Source organism: Saprolegnia diclina (genome assembly GCF_000281045.1).
Source record: "Saprolegnia diclina VS20 unplaced genomic scaffold supercont1.13, whole genome shotgun sequence".
NCBI lineage: Eukaryota > Oomycota > Saprolegniomycetes > Saprolegniales > Saprolegniaceae > Saprolegnia > Saprolegnia diclina.
The window spans coordinates 668,377-681,707 of NW_008246080.1; the positions used below are offsets into that span (position 1 = coordinate 668,377).

Here is a 13,331-nt window from a genome sequence, read left to right on the forward strand (position 1 = left end):
ACGACAAAGCTGCCCACGCTCTTCGAGCCCTCGGTCGGCGGTCAGCGTACGGGAGAACGTGGGGCTTCACCTCTGCGCAGCGTGCGAGGGCTACTCTGTACATCAACGAAAGACGAGGGGCTTTGACAGAGCCCACTTTTCGGGTCGGCGTGCAAAAGGAGCTCGCTTTTACATTTAGTGCCCCACAGCTATTGGCAAAATGCCAAAACTACTTGCTGACAAGCGACACGGTTTGGGATGCATCGATCATTCAACAGTCACCCTCGTCATCATCGCCTCAGTGACTGACAGCGTTTGTCGTTGTCAAGTTGCACCAACTACACTATTATGCGTACCAGTACACGAGCCCTGGCAATGCGGCAACAACGGACGCCAAGGTCATTCGCAGGACTTGGATGCGATGCAGCTCGGGGCCAAATGGCTCGGGCGGCCTTGGAAGAGGCCTTGGAGGGTTCAACCAACGCACCTACTGTGTGAAAGGGTACCACGCATCGCAGTTATTAGTACGCGTACCAGAGTAGTACCGGTACTAGCAGCGAATGAGACGTTTTCGGGTTTGCACAGATCGCGACTGGTCGAGTGTCCGGCCTCGGAAATTTGAAAGCGGGGTAGGGTTCCTAGCCAAGTTGACATTCGGTTACGTAGTAGCCTATATAGGAGCGGATAGTGCGTTATCTTGTCAGTGGTATATTACGTGGCGTTCCCCGCATAGTGCATCGTTATCAAGTCGTTTTAAGATTTGACTACACTTCGTCGGATCAAGCACCCTCTCAGTTGTTCTAGCCTTCTATCTTCTCTTGCATTCGCTCGTGGCGACGGCACATTGAGTGGCCGTAATCACGGCCGTCGAAGTGGCGTTTTTACCGCTTGGCATCGTCTACATTGTAATAGGATTCGATCGTGACGTAGCCGTTTTGGGTGTTTTGGCTCTGTACGTTGGACACGATGAGCGATGGGGGCTTTCTCAGTATCGAGCACTCTCGTCCTAATATGACGTGTGCTTCGGGCAAGTCTACAGTCAACACCTACGAGGTAGAGCACTTTCGATTCTGCACCATGCCGCACACACCGCCAATGCGAGTTGCGAAAGCAGGAAGAACACAGCGCGTGACGTTCGCCGGCGTCTTGCTTTGCATGATCGCGGTGTCGACCACGGTTTTCTGCGTGCACCACCAGTTCACTGCCACGCCTCGGTAAACACGTGCCATACATTTAGGATAACAAACATATTTTATAGCCATGACGTGTCACTCCGCCACCCCGACTGCAGCTACGTGACGAGTGCCTTCGCCGAGCAGTACGAGGCCATGGCTCAACGCCCGCCGTCCGCGCCTCTCCAAGCTCTGCGACGGTACAGCGCGTATTACAATATGGCGCTACATAGAGCATGTACAGGAGCGCGGCGTCCGACCCGATGGCGCAGCGGTCCTGGGCCGACTGTCTTCCTATGCGCACGGTGGTTTGCGGCGTCGCTGCTGGCTCTCAAGACACGCTCTTCACGCAGTCGCCGCCGTGTCGGTCTGCGGTTGTCCATCACTTGCTCGTTGCGACAATGGCCGTACGTACGTGGCCCGTGTCGGCCCCTTGAATACTATTGCGCGTAGGCCATCGAAGCACAAGGTCATGTCGCGGTGCCCATTGGTCCAGCGCTGCAGCACCTCCTAGAATATTTCACCCTGCCCCCCGACGGCACCTCGATCGATGTACGTCCTGCGTCTGCGACCGGCTTCGTTTTCAGCGTTCGCGTTCGTAGGTGCTCACCGACGCCGCAATCGGGAACCTCGCGTCGTGGTTTTGGGTGCGCGGCTTTGCCCACTTTGAGGACAACGCGACCGGTGCCAGCGTCACGTGCTTGGCACCGCATCACACCCTCGCCACCATTCTCTTTGGTGACGACGCTCCGGATGCAACGCCACCGCATCTGCGATGGTCGACCATGCAAGCATTCGACGACCGGATCGTCCTTGCATCGGAGAAAAGCCATCCGTACCGACGTGTGGAGATGGCGCCGCTGGGCTGTTTGCCGCTCTATGACGTATCGATCGCGGTACCGTCGCACCCAACAGCGTTTGTCAAGACACCACGGAGCATGCGACAGCACGACGTCGACATCCCGGGGCCGAGCTCGCGATGTAAAGCACTCTGCGACGACAGCACGCCGCGCGTTCAAACACACAGCGTACTCAACGCATCGCGGTGCTCGGCGCGTCACGACACCGAGTTCAGTGCCCGATTAGCAACGTACACGCGTCACCCTCAGCGCCTGCACCTCACCGAGGACCACGCTCCGTCGCTCACTGTCTTGACAGACCACGTGAGTGACGGCAAAGTGTGGCAGTACTGCCTACCAATGCTACCGCAACAGTGCGGCGCCCGGCGCGGTACCAAGACGACGCTTTTTGAGACGCCACCGGGCAAGCCTTGTCGATCCGCCGTGCTGCAGCTACTGCTCGAGAGCATACTTGAGCTTACTCACGAGCTCGACTTACCATCGTTTGTATATTTTGGCACCCTTCTAGGTACATTTTCCTCTGATATTTAAACCTAGTAACCTGGTTTGGTGCGTGCAGGGGCGTGGCGTGACGAGGCCATCATCCCCCATACACCGGACGTGGATGTCGCCCTGCCCTCCGAGACCGACTGGACAGCGCTGCAGGACGCAATGTGGGCACGCGGTGTCTATGTCTTCAAGCGCGACATTCATAGCGCCTGCATCGCGCCGCATCACCCCCTCGCAGCGCTTTTATACTCACCCACGGCAAGTGCAACCTCATGACGTGGCAGCGGGATTGATGAGTTGGGTGTGTTTAGGCAACACTGGTCGACTCATCCATGCACGACACGCCGTACGTGGACCTCTATATGTGGCACAACGTGGGCGACCGCCATGTGCACATCGAGACGGCACACGACATGCCCGACTTCGATGACGTTTTTCCGCTGGTTTGCAACGCGAAAACCTTTGGCCAACCTGTACCAAGCATTCAGCGCCCCGAGGCCATGTTTCGCAGCGAGTACGGCACTACGTACGCTCATGATCCGAAGCTACACTTGGCGTCATGCGAGTCGTATTGCGACCACCAGCTTTTCGGTTCGAGTCGCGCATAAAGGCGGTAGTCTCAAAACACATGTGCAATTTCATGACTTCAACATGCAAAGGCGCCGATGAACTCTTGTATGATAATAAAATAGAAATATTGAGACGGAACGAACGGAGACTATTACTTGACTACTTCTGACCGCGGGCCGCCAACGTCGAGAGTTGCACTTGTTGCAAATGGCGCAAGACGATGGCGATACTTGGTCGCAGGTGCTTGTCGTGCTGGAGACACGAGAGCGCGATCTTTTGGATGCGCATTGGGCACGACGGTGAGAGCTTGGGGCGGATCGCACCGGCGGCGAGCTTCATCGCGAGTTCTGCTTGCTTCATCGTCGCCATTTCAGTCGCAAACGGGATGTCGCCCGTGTCGATCTCGGTCAAGAGCATCCCGAACGCGTACACATCGATCTTTTCGTTGTAGTCTTCGCCGTCCATGAGCAGCTCGGGCGCCGACCACTGCAAATCACTCACGCCGCTCGTCATGTCGTACTCGAACGTCTGGTCGCGTGCAGCACCAAACCCGCTGAGCTTGGCCACATGCCGGTTGGTCAAAAGCACTTTGGACGCCTTGACGTTGCGATGAATGAGCGTCGGCTTGAGCGCGTGCATGGCCGCGAGCGCGGAGGCTATGTCGATGGCCAGCGAGAGCTTGCTGGATGACCAGCACAGCTTGGCAAATGCCTTGGGCGTGTTGAGGAGGTGGCGCAGCGTACGGCCTTCGACGTACTCGGTGACGCAGCACAAATCGTTGGCCGGCGTCGTCGAAAACCCAAGAAATTGGACAATGTTGGGATGCGACATGCGCGTCATGGACGTGATTTCGGCCGTGAGCTTCTGGCGCATGACGTCTTGTTCGGCTGCCGTCTTGGAGCTGTCAACTGACTTGACAAGGACGGGCTGGCCACACCAGTTGCTCATCTCGGTACGCAAGTACGAAGAATCGATCGGTCGGATCGGTACGATCTCGTTTGGCGCGATAAAGTACGTGCTCTGGAGCGGCGCGAGGGCCTCGATGTTCAACGTGAAAGTAGCAAGAGGCGGCTCCGGCGATGGCTCCGGCTTGAGAAGCTTCGTGTAGCGAGTCGGGGTCGTTGTTGGCGTACGAGGCAGGTAGCGCGGTGTCGTTGCTGACGTTGGCGTGCGAGGCGTGTGACGCGATGACGTTCGTCTCTTGCTGGGTGTCGTCGGGTTGGACTTGTTTGCCTTCGAGTGTCTGCTGCCCATGTTGGTGCCGTGTCGAGTTACAATGTGAAAATGAACCAAACGCATCGATCTTCTGGCACTTGATTCAAAACCGCCCACTCGACTTGATGTTTTGGCGCGCTGTTGATTGGCCAGTGCATTGGTGGTTGGAACCAAGCCCAAGAAATTCAGTAATGTGGCCGGCAGGTGGACAGGAAGAGTGTGTGCGCAATCTGTAGTAGAATGATGGTCTTGGTCACACTGAAACTGAAATGAAAAAGGAATTCAAATGAAAATGAATAAGGTCGTGGCCGGGAAATGCTAGCATCTTCATTGCCAGCGATAAAAGATGCGTGGTCGAGTGGGTTCTGACGTAAGAACATTGTCTGTATCGGACACCGTGAAATGTCGAGCCGCTGCTGTCAATGTAGTCCTGGCATTTGGTCTTGCCGCCGCTACCTTGAGACGAAACTGATTTTCAATCAATCAAATGTGTTGACGTTGAAATCAAAGTAGCAAAAGCTAACTCAAAGACTTCGCATACGTAGCGCTACGCCTGAATGCGTGGGAGTTGGCACCAGCACTTGATCGTTGGGAGTGAGCTGCACACGGAGAGGTACATCCCGTGGTGGACCCCACTCGCCAAGTCATAGCTCGCGCGACGTCGTACGCAGGCTCCCGTACTCGAACCACTGATGTTATATCGTGTCGATGTCGGAAATGACTCCTGAAGGCATTGGAATCTCTTCCGCCGTAAAAAATAATGCGTCTCGCAGAGCAGAATCAGCTTTCATCCTTCCCGTTCCTTGCACTGCAGTCTTTTAGTTTTTTAACCGTTCTATTATGGTACGTCGTTTTCACATTCTTTTTCAAGGGCAATCTGGGCGTCTTGGAGCATGGCGAGCACCTTGTCACTGCGCGGGCGCAGTCGCGGGTCTTGCTGGAGGCACTGCGTCACGATATTCCGAATGACCTGCGGGCACGTCGGCGACAGTTTGGGCCGAAGGACGCCAGCCGTGATCTTGGCCCTGAGCTCGTCCTGCTGCATCGAGGCCATTTCCGTCGCAAACGGAATGGCGCCCGTGTCGAGCTCGGTCAAGAGCATCCCAAAGGCATAGACGTCCACTTGCTCGTTGTAGTCTTCGCCGTCCAAGAGCAGCTCGGGCGCCGACCACTGCAAATCGCTGACGCCGCTCGCCATGTCGTACTCGAACGTCTTTTCGCGCGCGACGCCAAAGCCGCTGAGCTTGGCGATCTTCTCGGACGTCAAAAGCACTTTGGACGCCTTGACGTTGCGATGAATGAGCGTCGGCTTGAGCACGTGCATGGCCGCGAGCGCCGAGGCAATGTCGATAGCGAGTGCGATCTTCTCCAGGCCCCACGTGAGCCGCTCCAAGACGTTACGGTTGTCGAGGAGGTGGCGCAGCGTCCCGCCCTCGGCAAACTCGGTGATGCAGCACACGTCCCGGTTCGGCGTGATGTAAAAACCGAGAAATTGAACAATGTTGGGGTGGTTCATGCGCGCCATCGACTGGATCTCGGCCGTGAGCTTCTGCCGCATGCGCGCTTGCTCCTCGTCCGACCGTGTCGTGTCGACCGACTTGAGCAGCACCGGCCGCCCGAGCCAATGCCCCACCTCGGTCTTCATGTACGAGGACGGAATAGCTCGGACGCGCGCTACGTTTTGGGGCGGAATGTAGTAGGCAATCTGGAGCGGGTCGAGCGTATCGGCGTCGGCCCAGTCGGCGCTGTGCACGGAATTGCGCCCCGTCGCCCGCATCGACACGGAGGGCACGTGCAGCGAGGGCTGCGGCACGGCGGGCGCCGACGACGCCCGCTGCCGCGCCGTGTCGTCGTCACCGGCGCGGGACGACAGCGTACTGTGGTTGCAGCCCATTCGGCTGTGCGATTGAAAATGCCATCGAAAGCATGTGCGCGGAGTGATGCAAACTCACAATCCAACGACTGCGTTCAGCCACATTGATACTTTTCCTTGGATCGGATTGGCCCATTTTCTGAAAAAGATACTTGGATGCGCCTGTGATTGGCGGATGCGGCTGGGTGTCTATCACTCCATCAAGCGTGGGGCAGAAAGCGTGCGCGGCCGTGTTCAACACTGATGGCCTCTGGTCGCGATTGCGAAATTTCGACGTCGTCGCTGAGGTCGAGTAGATTTATTCTAGTCACTGAGCGTGTCGCGCACCCGAGTCCGAGTCTAGCGCCGTGCGCCTACCGGTATCTTCAAACTTTAGTCCTGCTCGGGTGCCATGTTGTTCGGAGTATACTAGTACAGAACGAGCCATCTCATACGATTCAATGGTCAGTTGCCAACATGGTCACTAGCGAGTGCTTGACGAAGATGACAACAACGGCCGATCCTGTGCAGCCCATCCACCGAGCGATCGAGGCTCTGGACTGGCAAGCCGCGCAGACCACCCTCAACGTCATCGACAACGACGGCTTTTGGGTTTGCTCTGCGACCGAGGCCGACTGAGATCGCTACGTCGAGTCGGAGGACCAAGAGATGAAATCGCACTTTTTTGAGTTTCGAGACGACTCAATTTACCTCATCGAGATGGCCGGTAGACTCCACGGCAGCATTGCGGAGGGCATCGACGACGCGATGCTTGAAGCCACGAAGCCGGAGGTCACGGGGACATACGATCGAGTCCTCCGGGAGCGCCGCGACGCGTACGTCGACACGACTCACGAACCAGCGGCAAACAAGCTACCGAAGCTCGAGCCTGACTGCAGCTACGGCCCAGCACTCGACATTGGCGCCATCAAACCTCCCCACGTCCACAGAACTGAGTTCCATACGCTCAAGATTGAGGTCGGCATCAATGAAGGCTGGTGATGCATGGACCGCAAGGTCGTCCAGTACTGCCGCTTTCCCGGTCTGCGCTACGTGCTCTGCATCTTCGTGTCGCCCGACATGGGCATCCGCGAGTACAAGCTTTTCTCAATCACCAACAACCAGCTGATGGGCCAACCCCCGACCTCGTCAACCCGATTCCAATCACAGCCGCTACGCGCATCGTGCTGGACAGTCGTCGGCTCTTGGCGCTGCCTAACGAAATGGCTCTTCCCGGGCGCTTTCCCCCCGAGTTGGTCCTTGATGTCCACCCGATCTTGGAAGACGCCTCGCTCGAGGAGTGACAACGTCTCGTCTGAGATGACACTCTGCAGCACCGCTACCCCAAGAGTCATGGTGCCAGGATGACTGCCAAGGCGATGATGCCGGTTGTCTCGCATTGGCGCTCGCGACGACATGCATACTCGACCTCTTCTTACTTCGTATATTGTATCAAGTTGATATCTACTACGCGTGGTCGCTGTACTCGTCGACGCGGCAGTACGGGCAGCAGCCTTGGCGCAAGTGCTCAAACTCAAAGTCGTCGTCATGGAAGAACATGCGGCAGCTGGGCGAGAGGTGCACCTTGATATCCGGGATCATGTTCTTGTAGTACTTGTAGCGCAGCGCTTTTGTTGGGTATTTCACGACAAACACTTCGTTGGGTTGTCAAAAGCACTTTGGCGTCAACGAGCAGCACGCGGTACGGGGCACCCCGACCATGCCCGCCCTGCTTGTTGAGCGCGCGCTCAAACAAGTTGCCCGTCGGCTCGTCGTCCGTCGCTTGGTCGTTGAGCTGCATGCTCTGCGCGCCGCCGTGGTCGGTCGTCTTCCACTTGTCGTTGATGTCGCCGTGCTCGCCATGTTGGATCGACGGCAACGTCTCGATGAGCGCGACCGCCTCGTCGTCGCTCAAGTCGGCTGTCGGTGCAAACTCGACCAGCGGCAAGTTGTCAAACGACAGAAACGACCGCACGAACGGGTGGGCCGAGTTGACGCAGACGTCGCCGCCGTTCGTCGGGTGCAGAAGTGGGTTGGTCGTCGACGACCGATAGTCGATCGGCAGCAAGTCGTCGCGATCCGAATACGGCTTGGTTTGAATCACCATGCTTGTCAGATCTATCGTCTGTTGCCACTCGGGCCGGACGCGCATCGTCTGGAGCCGCTCGTACATCAGGCGCGCCAGCTTGAACGCCTCGAGCTGCTGCGCGTGCTGCGCCAATGTAAACGCAATGCGTGCGATCGAGATGCCCGGGGGTGGCTTCTCCTTGCCAATGACGTTGAGGAGGAACCGCGACGCGTGGAAGAGGGTCTCGGGCTGCAGCGTCGTGAACGGCTCGTCCGTGTAGGCAAAGATGAGGCTGTACGCATGATAAATCTTGCCGTCGACTTCGTGCGATAACGCCGAATGAAGGGTCTTTTGGTCGTCGGCCGTCAACGTGTCGGGCGACGCCGCTTTGATTGACCCGAGCATCTCGTCGCAGATGCGCCAGTGGTAGTACGATGCGTCCTTGAAGCGGGTTTCAACGACGGCCGACGCAATGAGCTCGTCGAGGAGCGCCATGCACTTCTCCGGTCGCTTGGCGAGCGTGTAGGCGCCGAGGGCATCTTCAAACCGATCTTGGGTCGTGAGCCATTCCGCGTACGGCACGTAGACATCGGCGAGGTTCTTGACCTTGTCCTTGTGCTACACGATGGACCATGCATGTCCATTCTAGCGACAGTCATCGCCGTACCTTTTGTGCCAATCGAACCGCTTCTTCCCACTCGTGGCAGTCAATGTGCATCTTGAGTAGCGCGTCAAAGTTGCCAATCTGCGGTAAATATGATTCGATGGAGTTGACACATTGATAGATCGATACCTTGACGTAGACGTCGCGGCACTGCTTGAATTTGCCGGCCTTGTAGAGGTAGTCGGCGCAGAGGGCGAGCACTTGGCTGTCGGCGTCTTGGCGCTGGACGACCTCGACCAAGTCGTTGTGCCAGCCGCGCGCGCCCATAATCTGCACCGCTTTGAGGAGGTTGCCGCTCGCAAGGTACATTTCCGAAGCCGCGCGCCAGTCGTGGACGTCCTCGGCCCACTTGGCTTGGTCCAACACGAGCTGCTTGACGTCGATCGCCTTGCTCTGCGCTGCAAACTTCTTGGCTTCGTCCCACATGCGCAGGTCCGAGAACATTTGGATCGCGCGTCCGACTTCGTCGGCGTCCATGAGCACTTTGGCCGCCAGCTGAAACTTGCCCTGGTACGCGAGGATCTCGGCTTGCATGAGCATCTTGTGCTTCTTGTCGACGTCGGGCGCGGGCGACGTGGCCTCGTGCGCCTTGCGCGTCGCTTCGAGGTTGTTGACCAGCTCAATGTAGCGAATGTCGCGGACGCGGACAAAGCCCTTGCGCGCAATCTCAAAGTTCATGTGTTTTCTACCATAGTCATCTTGATACACGATTGATAGATTGATAGACTGATAGATAAAACGTACAGGGCTTCCCAGGCGAGAAACCGCCAGTCGCTCTCTGTGACGCCGAGGCACGCGACGCTGTACGCAAGACCAAACTCCATTTGCTCGACGTAGCGATAGAGTGGCGCCGACTGCGGTACGTCAATGGCCTACGAGACAAACTCAATATCCTTGCTTTGTATCCAGACGTGGAATGGATCGATCCATCGACACATGGATAGATAGATACCTGCACGGTGAGCGCGTGCAGACAAAATACTTTGGAGCCAGTAAAACCAACGACAAAGCCCTGCATGCGCTGGCTGTGCACGGGAAAGTTGCCCGTCTTGATCTTGAGTTGGCCGTTGCCCGCAAAGCAGAGCATGTCTTCGCACTCGTTGTTCCACGCGACGCTGTTGGCGCCCTTCTCTTCGTACAAGAGCTCTTTCGTCACCTACATGTCGCAACACTCAGCATAAATCCCTAATACTCCACAAAAAAATTGGCTATAAAATAGTACCAAGTTGTACACGAGGCAGTTGTTGCTGTCATCGACCACCGCGAGCTTTTCCCGGCTACAGCCACCATGGTTCATTCCCACTCAACAACAAGAGGGACGTACTTGGCCGAAATATCGAGGCAAACGATCGCGTTGGGTTGCTTGATGAGCGGGATTGGGAATGGATTGTCGATAAAGATTTGGAATACACTGCCGTCCTTGAGGCCGACAAGGAGACCTTCCTTGCCTTTGGCGCCGCCCGTCACGGTGATGTACCGAATCGGCGCTTCCAAAATCCACTCGCGCTCCTTCTTGCCAGCGAAATTGTACTGCTGCAATTTGCGCTGCTGGCACAAGATGAAATGCAGTGACGTCACGACAAGGAGGGAGCACGGGAGGTCCTTCTGGATGCGCTCGCGGACGCGGTAGTGCATGTCGTACGACGTCTCGTTCGTGAGCTCGTAAATGATGATGCGGTCTGAGAGCTGCACGGCGAGGCGGTCCCGGTACACGGCAATTTTCTTGACGTAGTCGCGCGACTTGATGCGGACTTTCTAGGATTTTTCATGAATTTTTAATGGATTTTGTGCATTTTTGAACGGTACTTGGTCGGTCATGAGGTGCTGCACAATGACATCGGTCATGTTCTCGCGGTACGAATACCGTTCCTGGAAAATGCCGTGCACGGTGCCAAAGACAATATTGTACACCGCGATCGTGCCGTCGTCGCTGCCGATCGCGATCGCGTTGGCCTTTGGTCGTGCTTTGGCGGCCCAGACCCACGCGCCCGTGTCGCAGATGCTACGCACATATTGCATTAGACCACATGGAAATCAAATTCGAATGTTCGTACTCGGCGAGGAAGATGCCTTCTTTAGTAAACAAACTCGCCTTGTGGTTGGAGCCGCTCACAATGAGGTACTTGCCCTTGCTAGACGGACGACCGTCTCAACAACAAGACAACTTGGCATAGAATGACACGACGTACTGGTAGTAGCTGACGCAGCACGGATCAAACTGCAGCTTGCGGTCCTTGCCCACGGGCGTGCCATTTGCTTGGTAGAACGACATGGTGCGATCCCAGCACCCGACCGCAAGGATCTCGACCTCGTCGTCCCGGCACGGGCTCCAGCAGATGGTCCAGATCGGCGCGCTGCGCTCGATGAGCGCCTTCTCGCCGCCCTGCTTGTCGCGCAAGAGGATCTGCCCGTTGAAAAGGCCGAGCGCGAGGAGCTCGCCGTCAATGCTCCAGCTCGCGCAGAGGATCTTGGAGACAACCTTGTGCTTGGCGACCGACTTTTGCTCGGGCGACCAGAGGCCAAAGTCGGCGGACGTGCAGCTCGCGAGGCACTGCGACTGCGGGTTGTACACGACCTTTTGGATGCTTTCGTTGTGCGTGTACTTGAGGATGCCCTCGGCTTTGTCGGTCCAGATGATGACAACGTTGTCGGCGCCGCCGGACGCAAACCGCTTGCCATCGTGTGCATAGTCGACAGTATACACCGTATCCTTGTGGCCTAGATAGGAGTACATGTACGATGACGTCGCTGGTGTCGGCCAAAGAGGCGTACCTTTGAGCGAGTGCAAGAGCGTTCCGTTGGTGGCGTCGTAGATCATGACCCGGTTGCCAATGGCGGCGACGAGCTGCGAGCCGTCGGGGTGGAAGGCCAGGTCCTGCACGACGACTTTCGTGCCATTGCGGTCGGGCACCTTGTCGGACCACGCAAGGTTCGTGCGCATGCTGCGGCGACTGGTCGGGCGACGCTTGACAAGATTTTGCGATCTGTCGAAAAAGCCCCACCGTCCAGTTTGGGTGATTTTTGTAAAGAGCTATGTCTTCAACGAGCCCGTATCTAGATGCACGCAAGTTTACATCCGCCAATCGGACGCGCGCTAGGCCTATCAATGGGTTTAATATTAGCCAATGGAATGCTTCCTCGCATGACACGCCATTTCGAGCCCAAATCCGGATACCACTTCATGAAAATAGCCAATGAGATGGCTGCACACAAAAAGATCGTTCGATATCCGGATATTGAGACCAAGGTTCGTCAGTTGCCAACATGATCGCCGTAGCGTGCTCGACGAAGGCGACGGGCGCCAAGCCAGCCGGACGCGCGCCCCGCGCTGACCCTGTGAAGCGCATCAACCGAGCGATTGAGGCTCTGGACTGGCAAGCCGCGCAGGCCGCCCTCGACGTCATCGACAACGACGGCTACCGGGTGTGCTCTGCGACCGAGGCCGACTGGGATCGCTACGTCGAGTCGGAAGAGCAAGAGATGAAATCGCGCCACTTTGAGTTTCGAGACAACTCGATATTCCTCATCGAGATGAGCGGTGGACTTCACGGCAGCATTGCGGATGGCATCGACGACGCGATCAAGGAAGCCACGAGACCAGAGGTCACGGGGACGGAGCATCGAGTCCTCTGGGCGCACCGCGACGTGTACGTCGACACGACCGACGAGCCAGCGGCAAACAAGCTCCCGAAGCTAGAGCCCGACTGTAGCTACGGTCCAGATCCCGACATTGGCGCCATCAAACCTCCCCAAGTCCGCTGGAACGAGTTCCATACGCTCAAGGTCGAGGTCGGTGTCTCTCAAGGCTGGCGAAGTATGAACGCCAAGGTGCTGCGATACTGCGCATTTCCAGGCATTCGCTATGTCCTCTGCGTCTTCGTCCCGCCTGACATGAGCGTACGCCAGTACAAGCTTTTCTCGATCACCAACAACCAGCTTGAAGGGCCAGCCCCAGACCTCGTGGCTCCGATTCCGATCACGGCCGCTACGCGCGTGCGAATGGATGGGCGCCGTCTCTTGGCGCTGCCGGACGACACGGCCCTTCCCGGGCGCTTTCCCCCCGAGTTGGTCCTTGATTTGAACCCGATATTGAAACGAGCCTCGCGCCTCCATACAAAGTGACGTCGTCTCGTCTTGGATCCGACTCTGCGCTCATACCACCACCACGTTTTGCTATAATCAGAAAAACATCCATTTTGCCTTGCATTCTTCCGAGGCGCTACTACTGGCATGACGTGGCACGGTGCCGATGACGGTGCCAATGGTACCGGTTGTCTAGTATTGGCGCTTGCGACTCCATGCACCGTCCGAACCTCCTCATACTTCGTGTATACAATCGCCTTGTTGAGTCGCGCAAATTATCAAGTTGATACTATTACGCGTGGTCGCTGTACTCGTCGACGCGGCAGTACGGGCAGCAGCCTTGGCGCAAGTGCTCAAACTCAAAGTCGTCGTCATGGAA

The 13,331-nt window shown here is 57.0% G+C and overlaps 7 protein-coding genes across 7 annotated transcripts; 4 read left to right on the forward strand and 3 right to left on the reverse strand.

Annotated features, from left to right (window-relative positions):
* Window positions 1-1,056: 1,056 nt before the first annotated feature.
* SDRG_05202 (hypothetical protein) lies at window positions 1,057-2,776 on the forward strand (the record flags this gene model as incomplete). Its single annotated transcript, XM_008610906.1, has 6 exons — window positions 1,057-1,193; window positions 1,238-1,351; window positions 1,396-1,558; window positions 1,605-1,703; window positions 1,754-2,519; window positions 2,571-2,776. 6 exons carry the CDS (start codon window positions 1,057-1,059, stop codon window positions 2,774-2,776), a joined length of 1,485 nt encoding a protein of 494 aa, XP_008609128.1.
* Window positions 2,777-3,158: 382 nt separating this feature from the next.
* SDRG_05203 (TKL protein kinase) lies at window positions 3,159-4,339 on the reverse strand. Its single transcript, XM_008610907.1, has one exon. The coding sequence runs from the start codon at window positions 4,322-4,324 to the stop codon at window positions 3,230-3,232; it is 1,095 nt and encodes a 364-aa protein (XP_008609129.1). The 5' UTR covers window positions 4,325-4,339; the 3' UTR covers window positions 3,159-3,229.
* Window positions 4,340-5,081: 742 nt separating this feature from the next.
* Window positions 5,082-6,179, reverse strand: SDRG_05204 (TKL protein kinase; the record flags this gene model as incomplete). The annotated part of the gene is made up of 1 exon (XM_008610908.1): window positions 5,082-6,179. The coding sequence occupies one exon, from the start codon at window positions 6,177-6,179 to the stop codon at window positions 5,124-5,126; it is 1,056 nt and encodes a 351-aa protein (XP_008609130.1). The 3' UTR covers window positions 5,082-5,123.
* Window positions 6,180-6,857: 678 nt separating this feature from the next.
* SDRG_05205 (hypothetical protein) lies at window positions 6,858-7,139 on the forward strand (the record flags this gene model as incomplete). The annotated part of the gene is made up of 1 exon (XM_008610909.1): window positions 6,858-7,139. One exon carries the CDS (start codon window positions 6,858-6,860, stop codon window positions 7,137-7,139), a length of 282 nt encoding a protein of 93 aa, XP_008609131.1.
* A 3-nt stretch (window positions 7,140-7,142) lies between these two features.
* Window positions 7,143-7,441, forward strand: SDRG_05206 (hypothetical protein; the record flags this gene model as incomplete). Its single annotated transcript, XM_008610910.1, has 2 exons — window positions 7,143-7,231; window positions 7,333-7,441. 2 exons carry the CDS (start codon window positions 7,143-7,145, stop codon window positions 7,439-7,441), a joined length of 198 nt encoding a protein of 65 aa, XP_008609132.1.
* A 55-nt stretch (window positions 7,442-7,496) lies between these two features.
* Window positions 7,497-11,844, reverse strand: SDRG_05207 (hypothetical protein). Its single transcript, XM_008610911.1, has 11 exons — window positions 11,642-11,844; window positions 11,059-11,587; window positions 10,924-11,001; window positions 10,676-10,871; window positions 10,194-10,624; window positions 10,092-10,146; window positions 9,822-10,025; window positions 9,614-9,741; window positions 8,999-9,554; window positions 8,873-8,950; window positions 7,497-8,823 (listed from the first exon to the last, which is right to left on the reverse strand). The coding sequence occupies exons 1-11, from the start codon at window positions 11,808-11,810 to the stop codon at window positions 7,684-7,686; spliced, it is 3,564 nt and encodes a 1,187-aa protein (XP_008609133.1). The 5' UTR covers window positions 11,811-11,844; the 3' UTR covers window positions 7,497-7,683.
* Window positions 11,845-12,133: 289 nt separating this feature from the next.
* On the forward strand, window positions 12,134-13,075 carry SDRG_05208 (hypothetical protein; the record flags this gene model as incomplete). The annotated part of the gene is made up of 1 exon (XM_008610912.1): window positions 12,134-13,075. The coding sequence occupies one exon, from the start codon at window positions 12,134-12,136 to the stop codon at window positions 12,989-12,991; it is 858 nt and encodes a 285-aa protein (XP_008609134.1). The 3' UTR covers window positions 12,992-13,075.
* Between the last annotated feature and the right edge of the window lie 256 nt (window positions 13,076-13,331).